At 40.5% G+C, this 15,102-nt stretch overlaps 1 protein-coding gene across 3 annotated transcripts in view; it reads left to right on the top strand.

Moving 5' to 3' along the window:
• Nucleotides 1–202: 202 nt before the first annotated feature.
• Nucleotides 203–15,102, top strand: part of NID1 (nidogen 1) — a 46,864-nt gene continuing 31,964 nt past the window's right edge. For all 3 annotated transcript variants that reach the window (XM_030035560.2, XM_030035561.2, XM_030035563.2), the window contains exons 1-7: nucleotides 203–410; nucleotides 7,633–7,932; nucleotides 9,150–9,379; nucleotides 10,009–10,436; nucleotides 11,557–11,706; nucleotides 12,905–13,156; nucleotides 14,284–14,484. In XM_030035560.2, the coding sequence (XP_029891420.1) occupies nucleotides 204–410; nucleotides 7,633–7,932; nucleotides 9,150–9,379; nucleotides 10,009–10,436; nucleotides 11,557–11,706; nucleotides 12,905–13,156; nucleotides 14,284–14,484 (1,768 nt within the window). In that variant the 5' untranslated portion in view covers nucleotide 203. The remainder of the gene's footprint in view (nucleotides 411–7,632; nucleotides 7,933–9,149; nucleotides 9,380–10,008; nucleotides 10,437–11,556; nucleotides 11,707–12,904; nucleotides 13,157–14,283; nucleotides 14,485–15,102) is intronic.

A 15,102-nucleotide genomic window follows, 5' to 3' on the forward strand; every position in this document is an offset into this window, starting at 1 on the left:
TCCGGGCTGTGGGAGCGGGCCCCAGGGGGTCCCGGCGGCGGGCGGAGCCGTGCCGGGGGGCGCCCCGGGGACGGGGCGGGGGGCGGCGGGTCCCGCCCGCCCCCCGCGCAGCCATTGGCGGCGGTTCCGCGCTCCCGCCCGCCGGGCCGGGCTGCCCGCGCTTATAGCGGCGGGAGGGGGCCGCCGCGCCCGGAGCCGCCGGGATGCGCGCCGCGCCGAGCTGCCCGCGCTGGGCGCTGCTGGCCCTGGCGCTGCCCGCCCTGGCGCTGCCCGCCGGGCGGCTGTCGCTGCTGCCGCACGGCCAGGAGCGGGGCGACGCCGAGCTGGAGCCCGGGGACGATGCGCGGTCGGCGGCGCTGGAGCTGAGCACGGCGCTGCGCTTCTACGGCGCCGCCGTCCGCTCCCTCTACGTGAGTGTGGGGCCGGGAGGGCGCGGGGCACCGCTCCGGCTGGCGGAGGGTCGGAGAGGCTGTTGGGGGCTCCGCGGGGCGGGGGCGTTGTCGCCTCTTGCCGTGGTGCTGCCCGGGTTTGGGTTGGTGCCCGTTGGTTTTGACGCCGGTTGTGTGAGCGCCGTGGTCAGAGGTCGGTCCAAAGAGCTTAATTGTTCCAGTTGTGTTCAGTCGGGTATCGGGGCCGTGTTAAATTCCCTTCTCGCACCGTGGCTCCTGCCGATTCTTTGCGGTGCACGCTGTCTGTACTGGAGGCGATGCAACAGGCAGTAGGACTGTAGAGAGAATGTAATGGGTTATCCAGAGTGAACACCATCGCCAGGCGCTTTCTGTGCTCCCGCATAGCGTGTATGTCCAGCTAAGAAACATCCTCGTCGTGGTCTATGTTTTGTGTGCTTCAGCATGCCAAAGTCACAAAACTGAAACTATCGGTGTCTAACCAAGCAGCCTGACATGTCCAAGATTTGCACCTCTTAGCACTGGAGCGCTTTCTGCCCCTAAATGTCTTGGGCACTCTCAGATGTTCTTTGCTCAAGGGTGTCTTGGGCGGGGGAAATCCACATCCAGAGCAATTGCAGGCTTTGGTCTGCAGGCAGACCTCAGCCACGTGTGCGTGCCTCATCGCAGAATCTGCTTCCCAGAGTTGTGTGTGCACGTTTATAGCTAATGAAGGGTGCTTAGTATGTGAAGGTGGGATTGAAAACAGATTGTCTGGAGCAGAGCTGCTCAAAAGTAGCCAGAAAGAAATGTCTAAAATGGCATGTCTTCAGAACGCTGCAGGAGTACTGGCTGTTTTGTCATTGCCTCTTTTACCCTGAAGCCTCATCTAGGCTGGCAGTTGAAGATGCTAACTAGCATATTTAGAAAGGTCTTAGTAGGGAAGGCCCAGTGCATTTAGTGTGTTAATCTGATCCAAGTTAAAACCCGCCTCCCTGTCCAGATAAACCAACGTGCTTTAGCACCATGTGTCTAAGATGCAACCTTGGGCACTAATCTACATGGAGATGCTTGGGAAACTAGACCACCATGTGGCTGCAGTCATTCAAAATTTGATGTAGTTCCCATGTACTTGGGTCTGTTTTATGGGTATTCACCGAAGATTTAACATGCTTGCATTACACTGAATTGTATTAATGCTGCCACTTAAGTTGTGCTATTTTTCCTTGTTCACACTGCCCCTACCTAGATAAATCCTGAAATCACATGTGAAATCCAAAATTCTGAGGGTTCAAGTTATGCCTGTGTGGAAAGTGGGTGTTGTTAACTGAGGCTGGCAGTAAAGACAAAGTAATTCACAAGTACTAAGTGTAGTTCAGACTTCAGTTTGACCCTTAGTTCATTGTCTTGTCTTCCATACTCTTAAGTTTGGTCACTGATTAGCCAACCCAAGTGAAAAATACACTTTTTGAAGCACAGACATATTCTTGAAAGATAGCGGGCTGTGTATCCAGTCACTGAGAAGCAAAGATAACATGTCAGATAAGTGACAGAAAGGGGACAGAGTTTTCAAAGACCAGTAAATTGGTTAACAACACTACGTTTCTTTAATGATCTTGTTACTTGCCCATGCCATAAAACAGGAATGGTTCTAGTTAGTTTTTGTCTGGAAGAATACCCATATAGAGGCTGTTCCAGAATCACTTTTAGGGCTCTTTCAGCATGATTTCTTGGTACTAAGGATGAGCGATTTTAATATGGGCAAAGTCTGATAATGAATGGTATTTCAGTATCAGTCTACATAATATGCAGAGGCTTTTAACTTGCATTTAATCTGTCTCAAGTATTGCAAAACAGAAGCACAGTACAAACTGTATGGAGGTAGGAAAAGGAGAAGTTTATCTGTTAAGGAAATGTATTGAGCAGTCTTAAATGCACCTTCACAGTACACAGTTTTATTGTATGTTGGCAGTGAGTACTTATTAAGCTCTATGATGTTACTCAGTAAGCAGAATTTACCAAAGTATTGCTCGTTGATAGTAAGTGTTATCAAGCTGGTACAATTAACATGTGGTATCAGTCAAAATACGTTATAATACATAAAGGAATTCCTGGATCAGATTTTGAGTTGTTGCGATGAAATACATCTTTCTGTATGGTTCATCAGGATAATGTGATAAACTTAGCTTAATTTTTTGAGTGCTTGATTTTTGCAAGTTTTGCTGTCAATCAGTTGAAAATTCATGTGCAGTCTCTCTCTATTTTTTCTAACATTTGAGAAGCTGAGTTGTTTGAGTTAGCTCTACACATGAATAAAAAGGCAAGGAGTTCTAAGGAATGATTGTTTAGTTTCAACTTGTCATAAAATCCCTGGCAACAAAACTTTTTTCATAGACGGAAGAGAGAACTTTTATTTAATATAAGTGGAAACAGACTTTCACATACTGTAATCTTCAACATGGTGTTTTCCTATGCAAGACTTATAACATTGAATCCTATCACTAACCCATACTGATCTATTTTTTTTAATAGCACACTTTTATTAAGACTTTTTCAGTTTACACTAGGGCTCACTGATGTGGAAAAGTTAAAGGATTAGGGATTGCTTCCTTTTAGGGAAGAATCAGAGTCCTTTAAGGCAAGCTTGGATCAATTTTTTAATCGTTACTTTTATTAACTTCCTAAATTAATAGCTGGTCATTTTTGTATTAGAAAGTTTTGCTGTTTTAAGTCAACTGGCTCTTCATTATACAAATAAATTTAATTTTTCTAAACTTTCTTGTTCAGAAATATACAAGTCCTCAAAATGCCTAGTCACTGAACAGGCAAAAATACCTCATTTGTTTGACACTTTAATTTTTGTTATACACACACAGATACACTTTTTGTTTCAATAGAAGTACTTTGTTACTTGGACTTCCTTCTCCTCGCTTGTTTTTTCAGGGTGGACCTATAATAGAGTGTGTGTGATTTGTCCTGCTACAGACCACAAATGTATGTTAACTATGTGTGTAATCCAGAAGTTTAACGTGCTAAAAATACATCTGTGTTAGTTCCTGTCAAGTTAAATAGTATTATACCCTAAAAGGAAAGATGTACCGTCCAGCTGGTCTTTAGACAACGCCCACCTGAGGCCTTTATTTTTTTTCCCTTTCCCTTTTGACAGGAATGATACTTTAATGAAACCCTGCATTTACCCTGAATTACTTCTCTTTATTTTAGGGTTCACACTTTAACCTATCCTTGTGACCTTAAAAGGAACAGGGTAAAGTTAAATCATACTATTTACCATCTTTTTCAATATAAATGTGTTGTTAAATCTGAAAGCTAAAAACATTTTTTCACTTATGATGAACGTTCTTTGTCTACACTAAAAATCTCTTCGCAAAGTGAGCAGTTTGTGTATTTATTTTAATTTAATGGCTTGCAAATGTTTTCTGGGTGATAGAGTACTTGCAACCAAACATTCTCTTAATATTTAAAACTGAACAGTCACATTTATGAGCTACAAACAAATGAAAACGGGGTTGGGATTTTTGCATCTTCTTGATAAAATTAATTGTTGCATTTAAGTTTTTAGCCAGATTGGAAATGAATAGTCAGAAGCATGCCCCTAATAGGTGAAAAGAGGAAGACCAAATTTTAGGTCATTTCTTCTGGTCTCTACTTTGTTCTGTAGTATTAACTAGTCCTGATTGTATTTTCTCTTAATGTTATTTTAATCTCTGCCATAAATGGGGGACCATGCAGCTGCAAAGTCTGCACACACCAAATCTGATGAAGAGCATGGAATTTGTTTAAAATACTTCAAACACCAGTCATCTCTCACAAGAGGATTTAGAGTGGGAGTAGGGGTGCTTGTGTACAAAAAGCATAAGCAAGGAGAAGGAAGGGAAAAACTTAATTTACTTTAACTCTATTACTTTAAAGATGGAGTGCATCTCCTTGCTAAAATGTCTTAGCAAGCAGACTGTAATGCCCACCACCTTCCCTACTGTCTTCCAGTGGTGTAGTATAATTGGTGGCTTTTAATTTTTAGGGTAAGTTTTAGCTTTTTTTTACAGGGTTACAAGGTATTTTCTAGTGTACAGATGTTGCAGAAGTTCTGGGAAACTTTCTGGTCTAGATCTCTGTTGCGTGTCTGCCTGCAACTGCAGGGTCTAGACTGGGTAACCCATGCTGTCTTTAGTTCTATATTCCTAAAATTCATACTTCATCTTAGGATCTGTGGCTGTTGTTAAGTTACAAATGATTAGAGGAAAAATGATCACAATATTCAGCTTCTCCTCCCCCTTCCTAACATGACCTGCATTCCCATCATGCTTGTGCAGATTATATACTGCTTATATACCTTAGATATACTGTTCATGCATAAAGCCAACTTCCCATTTTTACAGGATCTTAACTTTTTTAGTATTTTTCACTGTAGCAGCTAATGAAATTATACAGTCAGCATATGTCAAGCCATTTTTAAAGTAAATTCTGATATATTGTGTGAACTATTTGCTAAGTTTAGCTAACGATTTATGCTAACTATTATACAGTTATATACCAAGCTGATTGACCACTAACCTGTGGCAGGGGGCATGCTCTGACCCCCCGGGTAGCCAACGGAGGGTTCAAGGTATAGGTGTGTGCTGTATATGAAGGGGTGAGTTGTAGCAGGAGTTCCTGTACTACACTTTTTCTGATTTGCTATATGTAGTAGTAGCACTGGTGGTCCAGATTCTAAAGGATGCTGCCAAGACATAAGTAGCCAACATCCCTGACAGGCTTGCACAGCCTGTGTCTTGAAGAATATATGTAGTATCGGCCTCCTTTTTTCCAAATGTGTATGGTAGAAAAGGGAAGAAAAATTTGGAGACAATGAGAATGATCAGAGGCGGGGAACAGCTCTTGTACAGGGAGTGTGTGAATAGGCTGGGGGTCTTCATTCTGGAGCAGAAATGACATGGAGGGAGAGACTGGGTAGGATTTGACTGTATGTCCCATTACAAAAACTAGGGGCCATCAAATGAAGCCGGGAGCCAGACTGAAAACAAACAAAAGTAGGAGAGACCTCAGGGTATGAGTCATAGATCTGTGGAATTCCTTTTTAAGGGATCTTGTGGATGCATAAAGTTTGTATGTGTTGAAGGGAAGACTTAACAAATACATGAAGGAGATCCACTGAGGATGAATAAACAGTCAAACCACAGGGAATCCCCTTGAGCTGAATGTGGTCGGAGGCTGGTCAGAGGAGTACATGCACGTCCTTCTTTTGTTCTGCTGAATCTGTAAGCTAGCAGGTACGGCTGGGGACAGGCTACTGGGCTAGATGGCCTTGCGGTCTGAGTCACGGTGGACGTTCTGACCCTCTTCCAAGCATTCATAAGGATTGCATAATGTTGTGAACGTCTTGACCGTGTGAAAAGATCCAGCAGCAGTTTGTTCTTCTTCCGTTCGCAAGAATCCCTGTGAGTGAGATAAGTCTGTGGGAGACTGCAGTTTTAGTTTCATAGGTTGTGGTGCCAGCTTTGGGACTTCTGTCCCTTTCTGAGTCATTTGCGTGTGTGGCAGCAGCTCTAGAGTGGTGAGTGCCTGGCTGCCTGCAGGTAGTCAGATGTGTTCTGTTATTAGGTAGTCAAACACTTGGAAATACATTTGTATGTGGCTGATTCATACAGTGCCATACACATCTGGAAGACAAAAAACTGTGTGTGAGCAGTTTATGCACTGCCTCAAGGCCTGACACCTGTAGTCTTGCTGCTTCTATGTGTGTGAGAGTCAGCTCTGGTGTGCCAAGGGAGTTTGGCTGTCATACTTGGACATGCCCTAGCATCTACCTATATATATGTATGTATTTATTTAGTTTTTAGTCAGAGGTCGTTGGCCATGAGTCATCATCTCACTGACCAGTTAAATCTCGTTGAGCCAGTAGGTATGCGTTTTCAGACCAAGAGTTTCACTTATATAAGTTAATGCTTTTTTTTTTTTTTTTTTCTCTCCAAGTAATAGAGCCAGTTTTCCATAGGTCTGTGTCATCAGTTGTAAGGGAATTTACAGGGTGGCCTCTATCTGCTTTAGAAATCCTGTCTTCTAGCCTCTATAGCCTCTGGTATAGGAGCTGTGCTCACTCTGTATCTTAAGAGTGAGCAGCAGCTTGTTGCAGTCAACCTTGCACAGTAGCAGAGAAGTTCCTAGGAGGATGGTGAAGATGATTGTAGTGAAGTGAAGTGAAAATCAGAGCAGTCCTGGCCAGGCAAAGAGAAATCTGTATGTTTTCCCAGACTTCCACCCAAACTATTACAAGATTTAAGCATGGAGCAGTTTTTTGGGTGGGCATCTATGTGTAGATTAGTTCTTTGCTCAGAAATTGTATCGGCTTCTGAGGCAGTGCTGTGGTAGCAAGGAAAGCTCTGCTGACCCTGCTGACCTGTTTGAGTCCTGACTCCCTAACCAAGTTTTCGTGGGGATGACATAGCCTGTTGTGTCATAACTTATGTGTGTGTGTGGGACAAGACAGAGCTGTTCGGTTTCTCCTTTCCCTCTGGATTTTTTTTTTTTTTTTTTTCATCAACATCAGACTTTCTTAGGAATGGGCAGCTTTCTAAACCGTCCAGGTTAAGCACCCTCCTCTGTCTTCATGGTAGAAGTCCAGAGTCCCAGGGGGTATGCTATGACTTTGATACAGCTTCTCTGTAGTCTGCTCTGCTTTACACCAGGTAAGAATCTAGCTTGCTGGTTAACCAAAAAAGTAACTATTGGAAATACTTTCTTCATCCTTACCATCCCCAGTCGTGCAGCTGTAAAACTGCTCTTCAGGAGAGCAACAGCTAAAAGCGAGAAGAGCTTTTGGTCATCTGGGATGGTCTGTACACAATTCTTGACAGACTTACAGAGGGGTTGTGCTGGGTCTTGGTCTGAGAAAGACTTGGAAACTCGTGAAATGTGGTGGTTATGTGTATCTTCGTTAGAAGAGGCAATAAGTGTCTGAAAATTAAATAGCTAAAGTCTTTATCTAGGAAAAAAAGGTTGGTCTATCCTTAAAGTAGTCCTCTGGGTTTTGGCAACTGAAATCCCAGGACTTCTGACATGGGATACAAAACAAAAACTTGAAAAAAATTGGTTACTTTACAAATACAAGATTGACTTTTGACTCAATTTCTTTTGGAAATGCAATGAAAATATTGTGATCTAGAGCACATAGGTGTGGGAGACAGCCGTATGAACAGCATCCATCTTATAATTTCCACCTTTTTATTAGGTTACCACTAATGGGATTATTGCAGTGAATGAACCTTCAAGTGAAGAAAAATATCTTGGTCAATTCCCAGTAAGTTTTGGGGCTATTGCTCCCTTTATGGCTGACCTGGACACAACAGATGGACATGGAAATGTGTATTACAGAGAAGATTCATCCTCAGATGTCTTGCAACTTGCATCAGACTATATCAAAAGAGGTTTTCCTGAGACTACTTTTGATCCCAGCAGTGTTGTCGTTGTTACCTGGAAGCTCGTGGCTCCTTACCGGGCACGGGAAGAAGATCATGCTTTGGAAGAAAAGGTGAGCTTTAGGACATGTTGGACACATGTTCAGCTGAAGTGTAACACCGTAACCTGTTGTTTTGAAGGCTTGAACTCCTTTGTGTTTAAATAAATCCTGTACAGTTAAGAATGTATTTTGTTGTTGAAAAGGCTGTAGCAAAATAGGAGTTTCCAGAATTTTTACTTGATTTTTATTTCACAATATTTTATTCATTCAAAAGAAAATGCTTGAATCTGCATAGCTGATTTCTTTGTATTCCCTGACAAGTCTTACTTTGAATGTTAAGTGTGATGTGGTAATAACTGGAATAGTAGGGTATCCTGCTCTCCATCTGTGCAATATAATCCAGTTGGCTTGCATTTTTCAGCAGACTCTTAAGTCATTTTGTCATCAAACTACCTAAAATCTGATAGGTATATGGACTAATAGGAACTTCAAATTGTGAATCCCTTTTGGACAGATGACATTGCATTCACAAAAAGGTCATGCTTTGCAGCTGGCATTGAATGAAGAAGCAATTAGAGGTTATTTTTTGTATTACTTGAAAACCATTTTCCCTTTTTATACTGTGTTAGGTACTATCCTGCAAAGATATGTAACTTTATGCACCGTAATCATCCCAGCTGATAAGCCTGCTCACAACGTATAAAGTTGAGAACATTACCACAACTTAGCAAATCTTATTTTGTCAAAGATTAACTGCTTGTGCCTAAATTGACACAACCGTTGTGTTCACAGTAATGATTCTGCACTCTGGTAGCAACGAATAGCTGATGTCTGAGGTACTGTCTCAATGGTTCCTACAGTATGTAGGAGTGTTCCTACAGGAAAAGACACTTGCAGCAACATGAAACTTGAACTCTTCTTTAAATATTGTTTACAGAATTTTTCTATTGAGTCTAGCACATCACTCTTTTTATTTTAAGGAGATGATATAACATCCTATGCACGTTATAGAACTTAGAATTGCTATGTTTTAGACAACCTCTGTGGCTATTTCCTAACAAATTTGACTTAACTTTGATAATGCTTTCTTTTTAATGTTTATGCATGCTAAAGCTAAAACTGCCTTAGCAAAACATAAGTTTGTGTACTACTGATTTCTCCTAGCAAGTACATGATGCATTGCGTGTGATGGAAATTCTGATTTTGACTTTGTGTTTTAAATAATGTTATTCTGTTGTCTCTCTTGACTATTTTTCCATGAGTAAATGGATGTTAAATTTTTTCCACAGAGAAACACATTCCAGGCTGTTTTAGCCTCTTCTGACTCCAGTTCCTATGCTATTTTCCTTTATCCAGAAGATAGTTTGCAGTTCTATAGTACATACTCCAAGAATGATGATGGAAAGATTCCTGCTATGGTTGGCTTTAGTCAAGCCTCTACAAACTACTACTTTTGGGAAAAGCCAGGATCCTACAATGTCATTGCTAATGATGAAGACAGCATTAGAAACCTGCACAAGTATGCTTTTTTGTTTAAACTCCTCAAGAAAACATCAAGGAGTTCCATGTTTTTCTTAATTGTAACATGAGTTAATGAGAAATAATAAGATCCCATTAGCCATTGCATGAGAAATCGCAAAGTCTGCCACTGATAAATATCCACCCTCTTGAGGAATAGGAGGACTTCGGTCTAATTTGTCAAAAGTCCATAGTTCCATTGTCACTGGTAGGAGCTGCTGTTACCCTTAGCCCTTCTAAATATAGGATCACTTAAGACTTTAACTCTTTACAGTCTATCCTGGGCAGTCTTTTTTTGAAAGAAGAAGGGAAGGGAATTAATTAGAAGGTTCTAGTAAGTGTTAGCAAGATCTTTGTGGCCCAAGTATCTCCTTCTGTTCCCATCACTTTGGAGACAAGGTGGCTATAAAATCTTAAGAGAGCTCTGGGTGTGGAGAAAAAAATGCTATCGAAACTGTCAGGGGTGTTTTATAGCTGAATAAACTGTACCTGTAGATAAGAAAGTAGATAAGATAATTTGACAGTTCTGTCCTGATATTTCTCGGTGAAGGATAACATTTTGTGTAGGCTAGAAATACCACACAACTTGTGCTTGATCATTTTGATTTGGCATATGCTTCTTTTTGATAGAAGCAGCAATGCTGGGAAACAAGGTGTCTGGGTGTTCGAGATTGGTAGCTCATCTGACAGTATTGTGCCTGCCAAGATCAGCGATGTTTTGGAGAGCCTAGAGTCCAATGAACAAGACCAGGAGATGACTTCAAAACCATTTATGTCAGACTATGGCTCCACTGAAATAAGACAGCAGTATGTCACCAGTAGTACAGACAGCACAGAAGAGGATCAGCACCACGTTACGTATAGTGTTCCTCAGCTAGCTGCAGAAGACTTCCTGACTTCATACCAGGATGTAACAGGAACACCTTCGACTGAGTCTTTTTATAGTCATCAAGATTTCCCAACAGCAAAAGCTCCACCTCGCCAGTTCCAGGTCCAGCAGTTCCCCCCACAGCAACCCCAAGTCATAGATGTAGAAGAATTTGATGAAACTGGTATAGGTAAGGTCTTTTGTACAGCTTGGGTACTTCTAAGATGGATAGGCTGCAAAAAAACCAGAGATGTGCAAGGAATTGAACTACTAAAAGAATAATTTGTTTCCTTCTCACTACGTTCATATCTGAAAGTCTGGACACATTTAATAAGTTTGTGTTATTCATTGAGGTAGTTAACTTGGATGTCACCTCAGACTCAGATCTTGCCAGTCTAGTAAACTAGTGTCCCAGTCAAGCTCACAGGAGAGCACATTTACAGTGTGTCTGTGGAACCTGAATCTCTCCTAAGGAGAGCTTCCTATAGGGATAATTGTATTCCTAAAGCTGATGCATTCTTAGCAGCAACTGATCTTCCCTCCTCTTTTGCCCAGAACTCTTGTTAAAGGTATGATCTTAAGTTTAATAGCTGCTTTAAGTGGCTGTTCCTGGTAAGGATTTTATGATCAGTTCTACTGAAACCTAGGTTGTTTCCTTTCATAGATGTGTTACTGAATACAGGTGATTTAACGAAGGTTGGGAATAGTAATTGCAAAAATTGTTGGCTAGGGTTTCATGGCCTTAAGTTTTACAAGGGTGGGATTAGCGATTCTAACTTCTGAGGAAGTGTTTGTAGAAAATTGAGAACAGTGTGACTGACTGCCCAAATGTTAATTGTTTCTTGAAGCAGGTGTGAGAATTGCTATCTCCATGAAATAATAGCTTAGGACAATTAGGATTACAGGGTGCATCAGTTGATGCACTGTCCTGGGTACCGTACTGATGTGTTTTGTTCTGAGGTTGGAAAGGTTTCTTTCTGCTTTGGTTTGGAAACAAGGACAGGTCAAAATTATTGTGTATTTAGTTTCACCAAGACTGTTTAACTGATATGCGTTAATACAGATCTGCTGAAGCCAATAGAATTAAACAGTTTTCTAACACCTGAAGCCCTGATATTTTCTGCAAAATAGTAGACTGTTACTTGCATGTTGCAAGGTTAGCAAAAATAAATTGTAATTGTTTGTTTTCCTTAAGATAAAATGAAAAAAACTGATCAAGTTAGTGTAGAGATATTTTTAAACTAAACCAGGGATATGTGAATACGATAGTAATTACACGAAGTATGAATGTCTGGTCTTATATTCTACAGTGTTTCGCTACCACACAGATGTCCAACAGACGTGCGCTAACAACCGCCACCAGTGCTCTGTTCATGCTATTTGCAAAGATTATCCCAACGGATTTTGTTGCAGTTGTATTGCTGGTTACAAAGGAAATGGCAGACAATGTGTAGCAGAAGGTAACTTTTTTGAAAATTAGGTACCTATGCAGTAATTGCACATGGCACTCTTGAATGAGGTGACCTGTTTTCAGTACTGAAAAACACATGGTTAAATACTTCTTGAAAGACTTATCACTGAGATATATTGAAAGCTACTTTAAGAAGTGAGCTATACTTTCTAAAATGGTAGGGGTTTTTTGAACAAAGGAAGTTATTTTATGTGGTCAATTATATGCATTATGCATTTTAACATTAGTTTCTAGAAAAAATAAACTCTTACATAACTGACATAATTTAATAGATAGCATAACATCCAGTGTTTATTTCTAGAATTAGTTGTGAAGTTCCAAGGTGTTATAATCTGATGTGGTCCCCACTCTAGAAATGGACAGTTCAAAGGGGATGAGCAAGTTAATTTTGATCATCAAACTAAAGAGCATGGCTCCTCTTTGTCTGACTCTTAAGCTTCTTTAGTAAAGGGCTAATCTGCCAGGTTTTTGTTAGATACCTGTTTCAACTTTGTTCCTGTGTAAAATCCATAAAGGAATTTCTTATGTATACAGTTGTAATCCTCACAGTGATTTGACTCAGAGTATAGATGCATTTCAACAACTAAAATAGCTGGCTGCAGACTTTGTGTTTTATGAGGCAGGAAAGCAAAACCTACTACTTAGCTTTCAGTTCATAAAATTGAGTTTTCCAGAGAAAGAAAAGAAGGATCTAATGATAATGGAGATAGAATAGGTTAGAATAATAGGTCAGTTATGCTAACACCTAATGGTGTTCGCCTCCTAATAAGTTATGTACAAATTTACATTCAGTAGGTATTGATATGAAGTGTGATCTTCAAAAGAAGTTTCTGTATGCCACTTAGTGTCAGAGCAACTGTAACAGCTTAGTCTGTTTATGGAGTGATCCTTGCAAACAAAATTATTAATTGGGATAAAGGGCATCTCTTCAGGGAATTTTGGCCACTTCGTCATCTGTATAGTGACAACACGCACACACACACGCACACACACACACGCATGCACCTATGTACGTAAGCAAATTAACACAGTTTGTAGGCAGTTTCCTGTATGTTTAATTCTGTGAGCATGTTTGCCGTTTGTTTCAACACTAATATCTTTGAACACAGTGAACGCTCTGAACACCATTCCTTGGAGAGTATGTGTGAACTGTTGTTTTGTTCTGATGTATTGCATTGATTTGCCAGGTTCTCCTCAGAGAGTCAATGGGAAGGTCAAAGGAAGAATCTTTGTAGGAAACAACCCCGTTCCAGTTACATTTGAGAACACTGATCTCCACTCCTACGTAGTGATGAACCAAGGGCGTGCCTACACTGCTATCAGCACAATCCCAGAGGCTTTGGGGTATTCTTTACTGCCTCTTGCCTCTATTGGAGGTATCATAGGATGGATGTTTGCTGTGGAACAGCAAGGATATAAAAATGGATTCAGTGTTACTGGTAACTTCTACATTAAAATACTGTTCAAAAACTGTGGTATGCTTTCCTCTCTCTTGAGAGAAATGTGTATCAGAAGCAATATAGGATGAAAACATGTTTATTCTGAGCTGCAAATGGATTGCTTCGTAATCAAGCTTCCCATAATTTTTCTTGTTTACAATGTATAGGTATTGGGCTTTTTAATTTACCATTGGTGCACAAGCACATAAGTCTGTTAAAAAGAAGAATGGCTTGGCCAGTTCCTGTGCAAGGAAGAGATTATTAAAAAGGATCTGATTTTTGGTACTAAGAGTGTACAGAGGTACTGAAAAAAGCTGCCCCTACATCTGCAAGAGGTCTAACATGTTAATTGCCTGATTGTACCAACAGAGCAAAACAGAAATTAAAATCTGACCTGTTGAAGGTCTGAAATTCTTAACAGAAGCAATTCCTACATGAGATGCAAATGGTTCTGTTAACTTATTTGAGGGAAACCCCAGTTCACAATTACAGCTTTCCATAAGAGTTGGAGGCCAAATTTGGTTGGTTGTGCACATGAATTCAAGCTGTAGATCCAATCTGTTCTAGGAGAACATGTGTTTCTTTTTAAAATATTATCCTTTACAGCCCTGTACTATGAATTGAGTTGAATATAACTTTTTGTTTGGGGGTCTTCTTGGATTTGGTGTGTTTGAAGTTTGTTCTGGAATTTACAACATACATTTCACTTGGTTTTGATTTGTAAACAGATGTGCTGGATTTTTTTCATTATTTTTTTATAACTCACTGTATTCCTAATGGAGGTTTTCTCTAAAATGTACAACTCCTTTGCCATTTTGACTGGTAGGATAAGGCCTACTATTATTAGCTTTGTTGGAACTTCTTTTTTAATGTAAAAAAACCTGCTTCTTCAGGCTTACTTGCAATTTAGCGTATTCAGTGCGTAAGAAAAGATAGTTCCTTGCATTATCCAAGGGTATTATCAGTATACCTCTGAAAGTTATTTCGGTAGAAACCCAAAACATTAGCAATTATGCTGCATCAAAGCTTGCAGAAAGTAGTAATTTATATTTTATCTACTAGAAGCAATACTTTGAATAGAAGGATTCAGAGATCACTATTAAATGGTTTAACTAATGTTTCTTCAGGTGGCGAGTTTACACGGCAAACTGAAGTAACTTTTCTTGGCAACAATGAGAAGCTGGTTATAAAGCAGAAATTCAGTGGAATCGACGAGCATGGTCACCTTACCATCAGCACAGAAATGGAAGGCAGAATACCTGAGATCCCATCTGGCGCATCAGTCCATATAGAACCATACACTGAACTCTATCACACTTCTAGTTCTGGTAAGGTTCCCCAAGAATGAAGTGATAACAAAGTGCACAGTTCTCAGCAGAGAGTAAGACAATCTGAAAAACTTTATTTTATTCCCTTCTTAGCAAGTGTACTTAGGACCCTTTGATTTCTAGAAAGTTGCTTTTTGCTTCTTAGGAACAGGTCCCCCAAAAAGGTGGATTTTTGTGGGACAATGCAAATATTTCTAATCTTTTTATTGAAAAAAAAAAAGTGAGTTTAACTTTCTCTGAACTGATGTTTGCAAAACACTCTTGATTTCCCTTTTCATTGGTCTTATTTTCACACTGCTAATGGCAGTCGTATGAGTTGCAAAGCTTTTTGTAGGGTCCACGGCTCTTCAGTAAGAGCTGTACTGGTGTATACCTTTTTGTGGTAATGTCAAGTGGGCTTTGGTCTTGTCTGATGAGACTGTGCAAACCAGTTATTTACCAGTATGTGTCACGTAAACTGCATTGCAGTGACTGTGCCTTGTGTTAGTAACAAGCATTTGTCAGTATTATTTGAGCTGAATTTGAACAACTGACTGGCAAATTAGGAGCATCCTAATTCCCTTATCAGTATTTCTCTCTCCTCTCTCTCTTCCTTATCTCAGACTCTGAGATTTGGTA

Source organism: Aquila chrysaetos, chromosome 13, assembly GCF_900496995.4.
Source record: "Aquila chrysaetos chrysaetos chromosome 13, bAquChr1.4, whole genome shotgun sequence".
Lineage (NCBI taxonomy): Eukaryota > Metazoa > Chordata > Aves > Accipitriformes > Accipitridae > Aquila > Aquila chrysaetos.